The sequence below is a fragment of the Lepisma saccharinum genome, chromosome 3 (assembly GCF_977018435.1).
Source record: "Lepisma saccharinum chromosome 3, izLepSacc3.1, whole genome shotgun sequence".
NCBI classification, from domain to species: Eukaryota; Metazoa; Arthropoda; class Insecta; order Zygentoma; family Lepismatidae; genus Lepisma; species Lepisma saccharinum.
In genome coordinates, this window is record NC_139231.1 from 20,192,323 (window position 1) to 20,209,808 (window position 17,486).

Sequence of the window (17,486 nt, forward strand, 5' to 3'; positions counted from 1 at the left end):
CAAATCATTCACAGCTTGTGGTTTTGCAGCATAGAGGGCATCCTTAATTATACCCCATACGGCAAAATCACAAGGTGTAAGATCGCATGAGCGACGAGGCCAGTCGAATGTCCTGCGGTGCCCAATCCATTCAGAGAAGTAGGAACCGACTATGTAGTACATACAAAACAACAGCCTTCTGCATACTTGCGTCCATTAGTTCCTACTCCCACCACCAGATGCTCACAGTTCAGCAGTCTCTACACAGACAATGCTAATACATAACACCGTTTGCCCGATGGAACTCTTTAACGACACTTTAAATTTAATTCTTAGAATTACATACACATATTTTTTTAGGGAACACTGACTTTTGGGCCACCCTCTATATTAGGGTGGTCCAAAAAATAATTTTGTATAGTTGCTAATTTTGTTCCTCTCCCATGAACATATTTTACTGCAAGAAATTCAGTCCAATTGTATAAAATTTAGAGGTCACGTAGGCAACATGAAGTTTTGCCATAAAGATGTATATGTAACGTGTGTGGAATATATGGGATGTTTACAGCATTCAAAAATTAATAAGGAAATTGTACTATTTGCTCTATGAAATGAATTTTTATCACATGAATTCAATTATTTATTGCGGAAGAGTCATTCCATATGAAATCAACATATCTCCCAACCTGACCACCTCCGATTTTCATGAAATTTGGGGAGTTGAAAGTATGCATGAAATGAAAATTTTGAGTCTCGTGTTCCTTGTAATTGTAAAATTATTCAAGGTCGAAGTTCACAGAAATTGTCCTTTCTGAACTCGTTTAGCTATACTAAATGTGCTGTAACTCTGCTCCTATATGGCCTAGGAAGCTGAAATAAAATTCATTGTGCAGAGAATGGAACAAGCTTTCCAGTGATATGTAACAAACCTACCTTTGGATAAGAAGAAAATTTTGTCACGTAACTTTGACCTTGTATATCTCAATTTCTGCAAACCTGGACCTTGAATAATTTTATAATTACAAGACAAACGAGACTCAAAATTTTCATTATTACTAAGTTCCATGCATACTTTCAACTCCTCAAATTTCATGAAAATCTGAGATGGTTAGGTTGAAAATTGAACATATCTGTGTTGATTTGGCATGGAATGACTCAGAAGTGCAATCTATTACAAAAAATAAATTGGATGAATGTAATTAGTCAGTCTGTCTTCATTTCAGAATCAACTTTAAAATCCAAATATAATCTTAAGGAAGTTAGTACATTTTTAAAATACCCTTTTAAGCATCTGAAACATTGACTTTCCTGGTCCCAAATAACCTATAACAGGCATGCATTGATAGTGTATAGCTGGTATAGAACATTTTTGGGAGCTTCGAGCGACCCCTAAATATTTCTCTATTGCCACAAAATTTTGCACAGGATATGTGTAGGTAGATCTAATGGAACAAAATTAGTAACTATAGTTGAAATTTTAGATTTTTTTGACCCATGTTGTGATGGACCACTCTAATCTATATATATGGTATAAATCAATAAAGTGGTTCTTGTGTTTCTCCAGGGAGCAACGGATGGAACAAGAAAGACAGTTATTAAACCAGCGCATACAGAGTTTGACTGAGGATGATCAGAATCATAGAACAGAAATTTTGAATCTTCGTCGTGAACACAGTGTTCAGCTCATGACACTTCAAAGTGAACTTGGGGAGGTAACTGATGAGGTATGTTTGAAATGAGTATTTCACGAACTTTGATTTTTATATAAAAAAAGTTTCTTCTGTGGTGTAACTTTTTTTACATTCTCAATGTTTTGATGCTACAAACATGCAGCTTTTCAAGAAATATGAACGTTGAACGTTGTGCCTGGAGCTAGAAAAAGAAACACTCACCAGACACTAGAAAAACTAAAGTTTTGCAGACATGAGCCACATCATCAGTGGTAGAAGAAAATGCGAAAACCAAAGTTAGAGACCTGTAGCGTTGCCAGGTATGGATGGAAAATGTAGAAGTACGGAAAAAAGCACTGTTCTTTCTCCAGGCTTGTCAAAAACTGTGGGCGAGGTGAAGGGCAAGGGGAGGGAGTTGTAAAGGGAGGGTTGGGGAGGTGGGTTTGGAGATGGGTTTGGTTTGGGAAGTTACTGGTTGTCCTTGTTTAGCCCAGAGTGTGAGGTTGCACTCATGGCTGATATGTAGGCCCCTCTCTCATCTTTTGTATACCGAGGTATTGATGGAAGGGGGTAAGGGATGGATGATTGCTACCAGAAATGAGTCATTGCACTTCACCCACCTCCTGACAGAACTACAACCTTCACCTGCACCAAGGCCTGGTGAACTGTGGATATCTCTCCACCCTGATCACCAAACAAATACCCCTAGCTGCCTCTTAAACCTCCACCAAGAAACCTGCCACCAACCTCCTGTACTTGTCACCTATATAAGTCCCACCTCAGCAAAATCAGACATACTCTATGTTCCCTCTTTCCCATCCTCAACAGTGATTCCGATACAAGAAACATCTTCCCCCAACAAGTCCAGAGTTGTTTTCAAATGCCCCCCCCCCAACCTCCAAAACATCCTCGATTCCACAACCAACTCCCCCCCTTTCCCAAATACAATGGTGCATGGTGCAAAACCTTATCCTTTGTTGTCACTTCCTGCACCCTCCAGATCTCCACTGTCACTGGCAAATGTACCAGATGTACACTGTCACTGGCAAATGTAGATGGTGATCTATCCCAAAGGAACCTGCCACATCTCTAACCTCATTTATATCCTCACCTGCAATGTCTGTGGTGTCTTCTACCTGGGGAGGGGGGGGGGAGGGGATATCCACAGCTCTCAACCTCTGAATCAACAATCACTCACCACTACTCCACTTAAAACTTGAATTTCACTGTTGCTGTGCATACCAAGTACCATAATATCCCCTTCAATGACTGCTTCCAGGTAGCGATCACCCACCACTTATCCCAATTCACCAACACCTCAGTACGTAAAAGATGGGAGAGGGCCTACATACCAGCCATGACTGCAAAACATCCACCAAGGCCACCCAGTAAAGTCCCCCTTCCTCACCCCTCACCTCCATCACCACCAATTGCACCACATTGCTCCACCTCCCACCACTCACTGTTTTCAATAAGCCTGGTGAAAGAAACATGTTTTCTTGCACCCTCTACAACTTCCTTCTGGGCCTGGAAACACTGCAGGTCATACTATCACTTCACTTTTGTCGCTTTGTTTCTACATCTGAAGATACAGCTTGTGGCTACAAAAATTTCAATTTCACCTGTATCTGGTGCGTGTTTCCTCGTTTACTTGCTATATATCACATTGATGCCGATCTTTCTTCCTTCTACCTTGAAAATGCGACTCAGATCGCGAAATATAGAATTATTTCTCTTCGTGTGGTGAGTGTTTACTGTCTTCCTTCATCATTCGTGTGTATATATACAGGGTGTTTCTAAAGGTCGTTTACAATGCTTGGGAGGTGATTCCTCACACGAAAACAAGCTAAAAGTGCGAGTTCCATTTTTACGACAGAGGCTTCGTTTCCGAGATAGGAGCCTCGCAAAAGGTGACAAAGTGAATTTCACACCTAACTGGGACGAATACTATCACAGATAGAGAGGCGGTTCCAAGGGAATCATCAAGGAATTGTATGTGCTCAGTCCGGAAGTCACTATGAAAAGTTCACTGCACGCATGCACAATGGAGTCCTCAAAGGAATTGGGGAAGACCCCGAAGTGTACGCACACATCAGTTTGCAGAAGATGTGTTAACAGTGGTCGCAGAACATCCTGGCACCAGTACGCACGTGCTCGCTCGGGCACGAAACACGTCTCATGTGAATGTTTGGCGAGTTTTATCAGAGGAAGGAATGCACCCTTTTAAACTGCAGAAAGTACAAGAACTGTTACCTCGTGACTTTTGCCCTCGTATGGAGTTTTGCCAATGGTTATTGCATCAGCTGGACACAAACCCTCACTTCGGGGCAAAGGTATTGTGGACAGATGAAGCCATTTTCACCAGGATGGATGTCTTCAATAGTAGAAACAGTCATGTCTGGGGCTTTGACAACCCACATGCACTTTTTGTGGCCCATCAATAGCACAGGTTTTCAGTGAATGTGTGGTGCGGGATAGTACATGATCATTTAATTGGACCATACATTCTCCCTGTTCGCCTGAATGGTCGCACGTATCATGCATTTCTTAGTGAGGTTCTGCCTGAACTTTTGGAGACCGTACCTTTGGCACTGCGGCAAGAAATGTGGTACCAACATGATGGGGCACCAGCTCATTTCAATCGTAATGTACGACATTTCCTGCATGACATGTTTCGCAATAGGTTCATTGGTAGGGATGAGCCTGTGCCTTGGCCACCGAGGTCGCCAGATCTCAACCCTCTTGATTTTTTCTTCTGGGGAGAAATGAAAACCCTCGTATACGACACACTTGTTACATCTGCTAAGGACCTCGTTGCTCGCATCAACGTCACCGCCGCGACGATAGCAGATACACCTGGCTTGTTTGCTCGTACTCGACAATCCTTGATTCGTCGCTGTCATCTCTGCGTAGAAGTGAACGGCAGACATTTTGAAAACCGGCTGTGATTATCGCCCTCGGTAAATCCCAGTGAGAACACTCTTGGTATTGCTCCCCACCCCCTTTGTGTGGTGAAAGTGACATCTTCAGTTGGTGTACAGACACATGCACTGTCTGTGCGTAAGACATTGTAGCATTTGTTGTTTGTTGTGTGTGTGTGTGTGGGGGGGGGATATTACGTAGTTGTCGCGTGTAAAAATACACGTCGCAATCATCTGATATTGTGTTTTTCTTTCCCCCCTCCTGGTGGAGTAATGTATCTCTCGTATGCCACATGACATGATTCGTTCATTCCTCGCGTGTAACTGGGGTATGCAACTGTGCTCAACTTTTCGGATTTTGTGTTCCGTGCTCATGTTTTGATGTTTGAGGTCGGGATGTTTTGTCTTTAATGCATTTCTCATTGTCACGGTCCTTGTTGCTGCGTTACATACCCTTTCCATGCATTGTTGTTGCTGGAAATCCCCAATTCCTTTGAGGACTCCATTGCGCATGCGTGCAGTGAACTTTTCATAGTGACTTCCGGACTGAGCACATACGATTCCTTGATGATTCCCTTGGAACCGCCTCTCTATCTGTGATAGTATTCGTCCCAGTTAGGTGTGACGTTCACTTTGTCACCTTTTGCTAGGCTTCTATCTCGGAAACGAAGCCTCAGTTGTAAAAATGGAACTCACACTTTTTGCTTGTTTTCGTGTGAGGAATCACCTCCCAAGCATTGTAAATGACCTTTAGAAACACCCTGTATATATATATATATATATATAAATCAAATAAGGTAAAAGGAAACACTCACCGGACAGTAGGAAAATTCAAAATTTTCGCTAATTTATAACATCATCGGTGTGAGAAGAAACAGAAGACGGAACCTCACACCGATGATGCTATAAATTAGCGAAAATTTTGAATTTTCCTACTGTCCGGTGAGTGTTTCCTTTTACCTTATTTGATTTTTACTTAGCCCTTTTGGCCCTCCTTGCTTTTATCCATTATATATATATATATATATATATATATATATATACACACACATACATACATACATACATACATATATCTATGCATTTATGTATAAAAATAAGAACAAAATGGGAAACTCTTACTAGACACAGGGAATGCTCACAAATTTCATAGCAGCAAGCTGCATTATCAGTCATAGATGAAAGATAGTACATACGCTGTTAGAGAATCATGTATCAACCATGAATGTAACCACACCCCTTGGCCTGAGAAACATCACCCAATAATTTTTCCATTCAGATTCAACCATCTGGAAATGTCTGAGTTCTCTGGACCCTCAAAATTCCAGCAGATTCTAGCAATACATTTTAAGTCTACCCTTGTGAACCACAAAGTGTCATCTTCTTTACACCTGTCAGTTCATTTCACTTGAGGGCATCTGCTCCGATTGGAGCTGTGTGTGACAGTGTGTGAATGATAGTGACCACCAATTTGTAGCGGTGCCTGGTTGCCAGTGATCTAAGGCCTTCCAGGCTTTTGGCTTTCTTCAACCATTATGCTGCAGCAGATTCGCTGGAGGACTTCCAGTTCCACAATTTTTTTTATGAAAATTTGTTTCCAGTATTGTGACCAATACTTCAAATCAAATTTTTTTTAAATACAAGTTACTAACTTTTTCTGTGAGACTTACTCTTAAAGGTTCTATTCTCAAAATTTCTCTGACCCCTGCCACCATTCACTTGGGAACTTGTTGCTTCACTGAAGGGTGGGCTTCTGGTTCCTGTCATTTCCCTACATGCCATTAGGAGCACTGGTTAGGAGCACTGGCATAGCCAGTTTGTCTGCTACATTTGTTGCGAGTGCTTGATTTCAGCTGTGGAAAGTGCATAACTGCACTTTGATTTTTGGTGTCAATTAGCATGTGCAATGTATACCTGACTGAAACTTTTTTTGACCCAGTGTTTGTTGAAATTGAGGTGCTCAGACTAGCAAATTAATAGAACCTTTAAAAGTAAGTCTCGTTTAATAAGTTAGTGACTTGATTTATTATAAAGCTGCATATTTTATTCATAATCATGAATAATTTTTCTCATGAGCCATTCCAAAGTTTCTGACAACTCAATATGTTAGAAAATGAGCACAAATTATCACAAACTGTTATGTGACAACATGGAATTCATATAATCTTGTTGCATTGACACAGTACTAATAAGATGAAATATGAATGTTGTAAGTGCCCAAGACCTTTTGAGTCACATAATTTATATGTTCTTTATTTTAAAATTCTCTGCAACTTTAGGCGAGTGTGTAATTTGACAATAGTATACGAGATGAAACACTTCTTTTTCAAATTTCAAGATCTAATTCATGTTATAGGACTTTAGATGTGGTAAGCTATTAAAAAAATATATGAAAAGTGCTATCTGCATACCTGTTTCATTAATTCTAATTAATTAAACAGGTAATCAGATACTTGAGAACTTTTCGTGTTTGTGCAATTCAAGACCTAATCTGAAAATATATTTATATATTTTGATACTCTGTCAATATCCTTATAAACATTTTTGTTAATTGTTCTAAAAATTTATTTCTAAATTATATGCATTTTTCTAAGGCAAAATTCTCACTAGAAGTATGCTAAAGGTTATTAGAATTTGTCAATTTTTTATTTTATATTAAATACATGTGATATATGTAATATATTAGTTATACATGTAATATTGCGTGTGTGTCAGGATAGTCTGTATTTTTTCCTAAAAGTATTATGACCCCGCTGCCCGGGCATGGAGTGGGAAGAGGACCCCTTGGACCCCTCCCCCCCCTTCTTTTTTTTGTGGAAGAAAAAGAAATGAAAAAAATTTTGCTCTACCACCTTCTCTCTCTCTTTGCTTGCCCCCCCCCTTCCACCTTCATCTCTCTTTGTTTCTTTCTTTTTCTTTTTAAGTAATTCAACTTTGTACAATTTGCATGTATATTTTAGTAATATATTTTAACTTTGAAAAACGCGTACAATCATATTTATCACCTAAAATTGTAGATAACCTGATAAAAATTGATGAATTCTAATAACTTTTAGCATACTTCTATACCCCGCGACAGGTTAAGTTTGCAGCAGGTTTTATGTATCAATCCACTCTAAAACTGCACTCAGCATCCCCGTGCCAGTCTCTCCTTAACCGCCAAGCTGTTCATATCACAGACAGTGAGAAAATCCTCAGTATTGAAGCGGAACTATTTTCTGCGCACACTTTTGGGTCTATATATGCGAAAAGTTGCTGCAAGGTTAACCTGTCGCGAGGTTTAGTGAGATTTTTACCTTAGAAAAATGCATATTATTTTGAAATAAATTTTTAGAACATGTAGAAAAATGTTTATTCTGATATTGACAGAATTGTGTTAACAAACAGCACTGATATGTATATTCAAGGATAAATGTAACATTAAGAAACCTTAATTACATATATTTATATCATTATTGGCTGAAAATTACTGTCTACTTATTTATTACTTCAATTATGTTTCAGTAATAGAAAGTTTTAATCTTGAGACTGTTTAATCACCTGACTGTTGTATAAAGTTGAATTATTCTTTTAACAAGAAATTTGTACTTGGAAGTATAAGTAAAACTCACAATAAGTTTTTCATGTTCATATCTCTCCCTCTCCTTCCCACTCTCTCACACTCTTTCCCTCCACCCCTCTCGCTTGCTTGCTTGCTCTGTGTGTGTTGATTTCCATTATAATATGTTTGTTTTCTTTAGTTAAACAATGCACAGGAGACAGTTCTGGCACTAAAACAGGAATCAAACGAACAGTGTGCAAAAATAGAAGACCTGCTGGGGCGCTTGAAAGAGGCCAGAGACAAAGAAGCCCAACTAGGAGAATATTATCGAGCAGAATTACAGGCTCAAGCACGACTTGCTGAATTGTACAAAGGTAGTGGAAATTAATGTAATAGTTCTCTTTCTAACTTGAAATATGTGATATAAATCATCATGTGAGAACCAGACGGGCGTAACTCTTATTTATTTACAGTAGAGAGGAAATAAAGTGTTCTTAGGACTACTAAGGGGGGTACTTGATGACACTTTTCAAAATATGTTTTATATATTTCAAAAATCACCAAAAACATAAAGAGAAATATTCAAAATCAAGGTAAAAAGTATTAAAAAAATAAAATAAAAATTTTGTTATATTTTGTCACTTTCTAGAGCAGTACAAAAAATAACCAAAAACATAAAGAGAAATATCCAAAATCAGGACAAAAATTAAAAAAAAAAAAACAAGCTAAAAATTCTGGCCGTTGTAGACATTTTTCAAAATATGCTTTATATAAGATAAAATTCACCAAAAATATAAAGAGAAATATGCAAAATAAAAATAAAAATATTAAAAAAATAAAATAAAAATTCTGCTACATTTTTGTCACTTTCTAGAGCAGGCGCCAATAAACGTAAAGTAAAAACCCAAAATCAGGGCAAAAAGTATTTAAAAAAACAAGGTAAAAATTCTGCTATATTTTTGTTATTTTCTAGAGAATTATTATTTTTGGAGGAAACCGATGGCGTTGTTTATTATTCTATATTATCTGATTCCGCTTTGATACAATAATCATCATGGTTTAACAAATTCAATGTCATGCTTTGTTTGCTTATCAAAGAGCTCTTTTTTACCTTTATATATAATTTTAAATTTATCGTCAACAATTTCTTGCATTAATTCATTAGTTAAGGTTTTGCCATATCGATCTGGTAAAAACAATTTGTTTTTGTTATCTAATGTAACGCGTGCTTTTAGACCATGCATTGTATTTACAATTTCACCATTGGTGATTTCATACGGTTTACCTATTTCTAAATCTTGCATCTTGATATACTCGAACGACGAATTTAACATTTTTTCTAATGATTTAGCGCCTAGGTATTTGTGTGATGACTGATTCATTTATAAGATAAAAAATATATAAATAATAAATGTACAAGTTTATTTTATTTAATATCCATAAGGAATCGTGTCAATAACACCATCTTTTTCCGGTAAGATCACCCGTTTATCGTATTCCAATTTAAATTTCTTCTGAATTGTTTTGTTAACCAAAGTATGGGTTTTTCTGCTTTTTGTAATTTGGTTATATTCTAAAATAATTTTATCAATTTCTTTATTTAAAATCTTTATCATTTCAGCCATATTTAATTTCTGAGAGTTTATGTAATTTAATGTGAATCCTTTAATTTTGCACACAACTTTACCTTTTGATGTTTTATATGCATAGCTTTTTGGTCCTGTAGATATGAATTCTATTATGTAATCACCGCTTAATTCGTCTGTCCATTCTCCAAGCATGCAACCTGTTTTTACAGTGTTTGTATCATCATCAATATATATAATAGAGTCAGTATCGTAATAAACTACTTTGTCACCTAGTTTGTCAAGCATATCATATAATCTCAATCTAGAATATGAGGTTGTAAATAATGCAATCAATATGTTTGTTTTAGTAGGATCTTCCAACCACTCATCTTTTGTTTGATACCTAACCTCAATCATGTCATCGTTGATTAATGAAAGGTTAATACATTCCAGTTTAGGATTTAATAATATATCATACAGATCTTTTGCTGAGTCGATATAATCTGTTGTTTCCATTTTCCTACGTTGACCAAATTTACCGTAAAATGCGTTCAAAAGTAGTTTAGCCATTGCACGTAAAACTGGGTTAGGTTTAATGTTATCAATGTCTAATTCGATACCTAATCTATTTTTTACATCTTCGACATACAATTCTTTAGTGCTGTAATCATTTTCCCATTCACTTGTTTCTAATTTTATTTTTAAAAATTTAGAAATATAGCTTTTAAACATGTTGGTGCTAGTTTTTTCAAAATGCCAAACTTCATATATCTTTGTTATCTTGTACCCCATTTCAAGTGCTTTATTAATTTCAGGTGTACTCCATGTTCCATTAAATCTACGTTCAATGTCTGTGTGATTACACTTACGATTTTTAGAATAAACGCATTTACCACATAATGGAAATATCAATTTTTCTTCTTTAATAGGTAGTACTGGATGATATAACTTTCTTGGTGGTTGTACCTGGCATTTAATTAAACCAAACCAATTCGGGTTGTAATTTTTTGGATGTAATATTTTTACTGGATGACCAACAGGAAACTTGTCATAGAACATAACTGTTGGATACAAACTACAAATATCAATGTATTTTATTTTTTTACTTTTAACATGTAATTTAGATGCATTTGTTCTTCCTCCATAATAAGCCTCTCTAGGGGATAGTGGTGTTATTATTTCGTTTATTTCATGTTTAAGTTTTTTGTATGTAGGTTTCCAATCACATTCCCACATTTCTATTACATTATATCCCTGATCTCTTAGTATTTTAGTAAAAAGTTTTGTTTTTTCATTCAGATCACCCATGCATTCTTGCTTTTTGTTGTTAATTATATCATTTTTGTAACAGTTCGGACAACCATGCCAGAAGCACCCATGGAATTGATAAACTGTATTGGTTGTTTTATCAAATCCATCAACCTTCCGTCCTAGTATAGTTTCTTCCCCACCGTTTAAAGCGTGTTTTACATTATCACCTAATGTTTTTAACCAAGATATAGACTTTTTACTATACGTTTCATGGTTGCTATCTTTTAATACAGCTATGGTATCGGATTTTATATGATGGTATCTAAACTCAGCCATTGCCACACTTGAGATTGTTATATATTGAAATGGATCGATGTTACATGTATCTAGAAATGTTTGTCTAAGTTTTATAACTGCTTGAGTAAGTATGTCTACATCTGACTCACAATATTCACTCATTTCTTTTTGAAAGTCAAATATGTAATTCTCTTCAGCTCGTTCACGATGCCACTGTAAAAAGTGATTTCTTGTATGCCAATGTTTACAAGTCGCAGCTGGGTTGCATTTACTGCATTTTTTCATAGTGCTCTCTCCATAATATTCAATATTCGGTATTGGTCCCACATACGTCTGGTTTTCTGTTGTGTTGAAGAAGTGAGGAAAGTATCCTTTTTTTAACTCGGCTAATTCAAATGTTTCTGGGAATGTACTCAATGGTTGTGAGATAAAGTTGTAGCTATCTATGAATCGCATATTTGCATTACTAAGAATCATGGACATGATTTGGCAACCTTTATAAATTGTGAACGGTTTGTATCCATTTCGCATACAGTAGTTCATAACAAAATACCAATCATACGATCTAGCGTTGTGCGCTATAACTGTATAACCACGATGATCTTTAGATATTAACCATTCACAAAATATGTCACTATCTTTGAAATGAAATTTTGCTCCATCTCCAAAAGCATACTCAGCAACCACATAATTGGGTTTGTGTTCTCCGGTTTCTTGGTTAGCCTCGAAATCAATTGTTATATATTTTTTTGTGAATGTGCATGTAGGTTTTTGTAATGTATTCTTTTTACAAGTATCACATGTTTTCACTTTTGAAAGTGGAACCTTTAAGGTTGTGTAGTTTTTACATTCTTTACATTTGTACATATATCCATCTACTTTAGTTTTCTTTAAAGATTCAACATAACGATTCACAACTACTTCATCGTAATCAAAATCAGGATAATAGTTTTCTTGTATATAATCACATGCAAGTTCTTTCATTTCTTTTTTGGTATATTTAGTTACTATATGTACATTATTTGGTGAACAATTTTTACATCCTTCTACGTAACGGTTATTATTTAATTTTTTTACACATATTCCACCCTTACCTTTTTGCCACTGCATGTAACACAGATGAGTTTTTGTTTCAACTTTTTTTTACAATTTACACAAATTTCGTATCCACATTTATGCTCCTCGTTTCTTTTACATATTTTATTACATTCTAAACATTTGTAAACAGTTACACATATTTTTTTTTTGTGTTGCACAAAGCACTCTTCGTTGTAGAAATATCTATTACAATTTTTACAATACTTTGCAGATTTGTTTCCAAGATGAATGGGGCCACAACATGTAACACATAATGCTTTGCATTTATGATTTCTATGCTTATAATGTGTCTCACATCGTTCACAGTAATTCGACATTCCTAAAAACGCACTCATTTTAGTAATCACGTGAAAGTGATTTTCAACTTTGTACAAGAATATAGTTATATCTCGTTCACCTATTCCTTTGTATATAATGGTGTTAAAGTTTTCGGCACAGACAATTTTTATACACATGTTTTTAAGATAGCGTTCAACTTTTCTAAAAGAACTTAGATCAAACGGCGCACCAGGATCGTGTCTAATTTTGTTGCATAGCTCTATTGCTAAATTCTTTTGTAGAGTTCGCCCCTTTCGTATATAAGCGATATCATTATTACTTAGTTCTCTGTCAAGTATAATGTTTGTCTTGTATGTCAATGCTGCAATAACAGCTCTCGGTCCACACAGGTTGTCGTTTGGATTTTTTATTTGCAGTATGCTCTGCTTTGTTCTAACATCTTCAGCTAAGTTTATTATTTTTCTAAGTCTTCCTCCAGTTGGCATTTTAACTATTTGAATATAGAATTTTGTATCTTCTAAAGCAATCTCATCATATTGTTCCATTATTTCGTTAAAATGGTTTACCAGAGCACCATGGTTGATTGTTGTACTAAAACCTGTAGAGAAAGCTTTACTATGAAGCCTTGGATTTTCAATAACAAAGTTTATTCTATCTACGCCTTCTCTAAACTCAACACCTATTTTTCTTCTTTCAATAATTTGATTAATAATATCATGTAATGCAAAGAAATCTATATTATTGTTGTCAACTATAAATTCCACTCTATAGCGAGCATCCGAAAATACTGTAAGGTGTCTAACAGATTCTTCAATAGCTACAAAGTTATCATTGGATGCATCAGTATCAATTGGAGACATATTAAATATATCCTCAACATCAACAGTGGATTGGTTTGCCACCAAAGTATCATCTAATGGACGTGATATGTTAAATATGTTGTTATACTCATTATCAGTTTGTGAACTTGGTGTAAATAGATCATCACTGTTGGCAATATCTGTAAATGGCAATTTCTCTAGTCGAGTTCTTATATAGAACCGAAGGTCACTTTCTTTTTTATATTTGCTATATCCAGTAATTCCATTATCTCTAGCAAATTGTTTTAAATTATTTATACTCTTGGTAATATCTAACAAGTCAACTGGTTGTGGAAATTCTATATTACGTCTTGCAAATTGTTGTAAATCCAGCATATGTTTTATATAATCCCTTAGTTCCTCGATTGTTTTATATTTGTTGCATCCAGTTATATTATGCTCTTTAGCAAACTTAACTAAATTACGTCTACCTTTTATATTATCAACAGCATGAGTGGAAGCCTCTTGTGTTAGTTGTCTTCTTATGTACTTTCTTAATCCGTTTATTGTTGTGCATCTGTTATACCCTTTGATACCATGCTGCTTAGCAATGTTTATTAGAGCACGCTTGGTTCTTACATTATCTAGATCCATTGTATTATTTATATTAGAAGTATTGTGTTGCACTATATCATTTTCAGTACTCATTTATTACTCAAAAATTTTAGCAATACATTTTTAACATACCGTAACTACACGAGATGTATTAAATTTGATATAATTATTATTTACTAATAATTCATGTATTTTTGTTTTAGTGTGATTTTTGAAATGCATTTTAGTAATATATCTATTACATGGTTCACAATATATTTTTTCAAGCTTTTTCATATTAACTAATTTTTGACAGACATAACATGTATATCCATGACCATATTTCATTTTCTTATTTTTGACAAACTCATTAATAGATTTAACAGTTTTACAGTAAGAACACTTTCTGGAAATATCTTTTGGTACCTCCATTTAATAGGGTAAAATTTTATCTTATATTAATACTGTACTCTTACTTCAATGTGTAGACAACCAAATTTAAACAACAACATCTTTTTTAGGAACCCAACTGTTGTGTGAACTATCAAAACCAAGCCATTTAACATAGACCCTATCTCCTTTTTTACGTAATACTTTCTCAACCAAGTATACATCGGGGTGTTTTGTTTTCTGTAGTTCTTGTTCATAAAATGTGCCGATGATTTGTTCGCCCTTAGAGTCCTTGAGATGATAATATGGTGGATAGTTTTTAAATACTTTTTCAATCGTAAATATCTCAGTAGACCAGTTGGCTGTGTATCCTTTCTCGAATATGCCTTTTATCTTACTAACACGTACATGATCACCAATTTTATACTTGGGATAACTTTTTGCTACTTTATTACGATACACACTGTTGTAGATCATCTCTTGGTTCTTTAAACTGACATCAACAGGTTTCAGTTTTATAGTGCTATGTACTGTATGATTGTAGTTATGCAATAATTTTGATAATATGTCTATCCATTTATAATTACCTTGTATGGAGAACTGTTTCCACATTTTTTCTTTAAGCGTTCTATTGAATCTTTCAACAACAGATGCTTTGATGTTTGTATAAGTAGAATAATGATTGATGTTATATTTATTCATAAGCTCCTTAAAGTTCTTGTTGTAGAACTCTTTACCTTTATCGGTTTGAAGATTATTTGGTTTTCGCTCACTCAATATGTGTTCGAACACGTCGGTGACGTGCTTTCCAGTTTTATTTTTTAAAGGAATAGCCCAAGCATATTTAGAAAAGACGTCTATAATGGTTATCATGTACTTGCACCCTTTGTTGATTTTAGAAATTCCTTTAAGATTGTCAGAGTCCATTTCAACCAAATCAGCTTGCCAAACATCGTCTATTCCGTAAGTTAAAACTTTTCTTGTGGGGTAATTTCTTCTAGCCGGCTTATGTAGCTCATCAATGATCTGTTCCCTCTCATTTAAGTTTTTTTAAAAGTAGATTTTTTGGATCCACATACAGTACACTTTGACAGAGTATAAGACTTTCCATTTTTAGATTTTTTAGTAACAGAATTAATGCTGTTAGTTTTGTCTTTGCATTTAACGCAATATGATGTGATCATTTATTACGCAAAGAAATTGCGTATTGAAATTATTCAATTATGCAAAGAAATTGCGTATTGAAATTATTCCATTATCGTATGAAGAACAATATAAACAACGGTATGCTCTTCCATTTCTGCTAGCCTATGTGGTTCAAAATGTAAAATATCACCCTTTTCAAATTGATATGGAAAATTTTCAATTATATTTGAATTTATAAAAGTATGAATATGAGCATCATGATCAGATTCAAAGTGTAATAATGATCCCTTGTATGGAAACTTAAATTGGGTAGCACTGTGAGTAAATTTGAATATACCTGGTTTATCACCTTTTAACTTACCAATTAAATTAATTTTATTAATTTTTGTATTTCGCATTATTAAATCATGCATCTGGAAATTTACATCTGAAATTTTTGTATTCGTTTCATTAATTAATTTTCGAAACTCAGAATAATAATTATACCACTTTGTATCCATAAGATCAGTCAACACTGTATTAATTTTTTGATCAATTGAATTTTGAAACTCATTTATAATTTTTGTATTCACAAGATCAGTCAACACCTGATCGGTAAACACCCGATCGTTTAACACATGATCGTTTAATATTTTATCCTTAAATCTCTCAAAATCTTTCTTAAGTCTATTGATAGCAACATTCTTTGATGTGTTTCCATAAATATCAACTCCCATTTATATAAGGGATAAAAACATCTTCGATTTTTCTACATTCTGATAAAATCATCTTTGATTTTTCTACATTCTGATAAAATCATCTTTGATTTTTCTACATTCTGATAAAATCATCTTTGATTTTTCTACATCCTGATAAAATCTTTTATTTTATTTCTGTATTTCCCATCATCTCGTTTGCATGTGCGATCTATAGTAATAAAACCATAATCCTGATTCCAACAATCACTACACAGAGAGCTAAATTCCTCAAAGCCAATGTCACCACCAACAAAGTCTTTGTGTATATGTTTTAAATTGGTTTCATCCTGCCTAAATATGCAAAGAAAATTAGCATTGTCCCTAATTAACTGTTTTGGTATCTTACTATACGTCTGCCCTAGATAAAACACATCAATCTGTTTATGTCTACCACGTGTGTAATAGTCTCTCAGAATGTAGAAAAATCAAAGATGATTTTATCACATTATCTTGGTTCTCCTGTATAAAATCATCAAAAATGACTATAGAATTGCTTTTACAGTCATCAAGTGATACCACGTTTTCATTGCTATTACGGAAGGTACATATCTCTTCGCCTAATACTTGTTCAACTTTTTTAAACAGATTCTGTAAATACACGTACTCTGGTTGATTTAAACTTTTTGAGTATATGTACACATGTCTGTTCTTTTTATCCAACCACCCTGGGGACAACAAAAAGTTATCTAGCATTAGAGTCGTCTTGCCACATTTCGATGGACCAACTATAATACACCTCAGAATGTAGAAAAATCAAAGATGATTTTATCATGTAATCATCATTTGGTAAATATTCACCATTTTTTCGATTCAATGATGATCTAGGTATAATGGTTTTGATATCCCAGTCCGTCATTTAATAGCACAAAATATTTTATATCGAACTGAAAATTATTATTAATAAATGAAACCATCTGTGGCAGAAGCGAAGCTTGGAGAAGCGAAGGTTGCAGAACCAGTATCTGTTGCAGAAGCGAAGCTTGCAGAAGCGAATAAACTATTGCAATTACGAGATCAATTAATTGAAGAATTTAAAAGTATCAAAAGATCCAAAACAGGAATATATAACAAATACAAAAAACAAGATCAACCCATTATTGATGCTATTAATCACCTTGGAGATAAAATTGAAAAAGTTGTTGACAACACATCACTTGTTCCAGTAACAGATGCGAAGCATGCAGATGCGAAGCATGCAGAATCGAAGTTTGCAGA

The 17,486-nt window shown here is 34.7% G+C and overlaps 1 protein-coding gene across 1 annotated transcript in view; it reads left to right on the forward strand.

Moving 5' to 3' along the window:
* Positions 1–17,486, forward strand: part of Mgtor (nuclear basket protein megator) — a 362,060-nt gene that overhangs the window by 52,653 nt on the left and 291,921 nt on the right. Inside the window, exons 4-5 of the mRNA XM_083118344.1 lie at positions 1,544–1,703; positions 8,311–8,485. Of these exons, the coding sequence (XP_082974470.1) occupies positions 1,544–1,703; positions 8,311–8,485 (335 nt within the window). The remainder of the gene's footprint in view (positions 1–1,543; positions 1,704–8,310; positions 8,486–17,486) is intronic.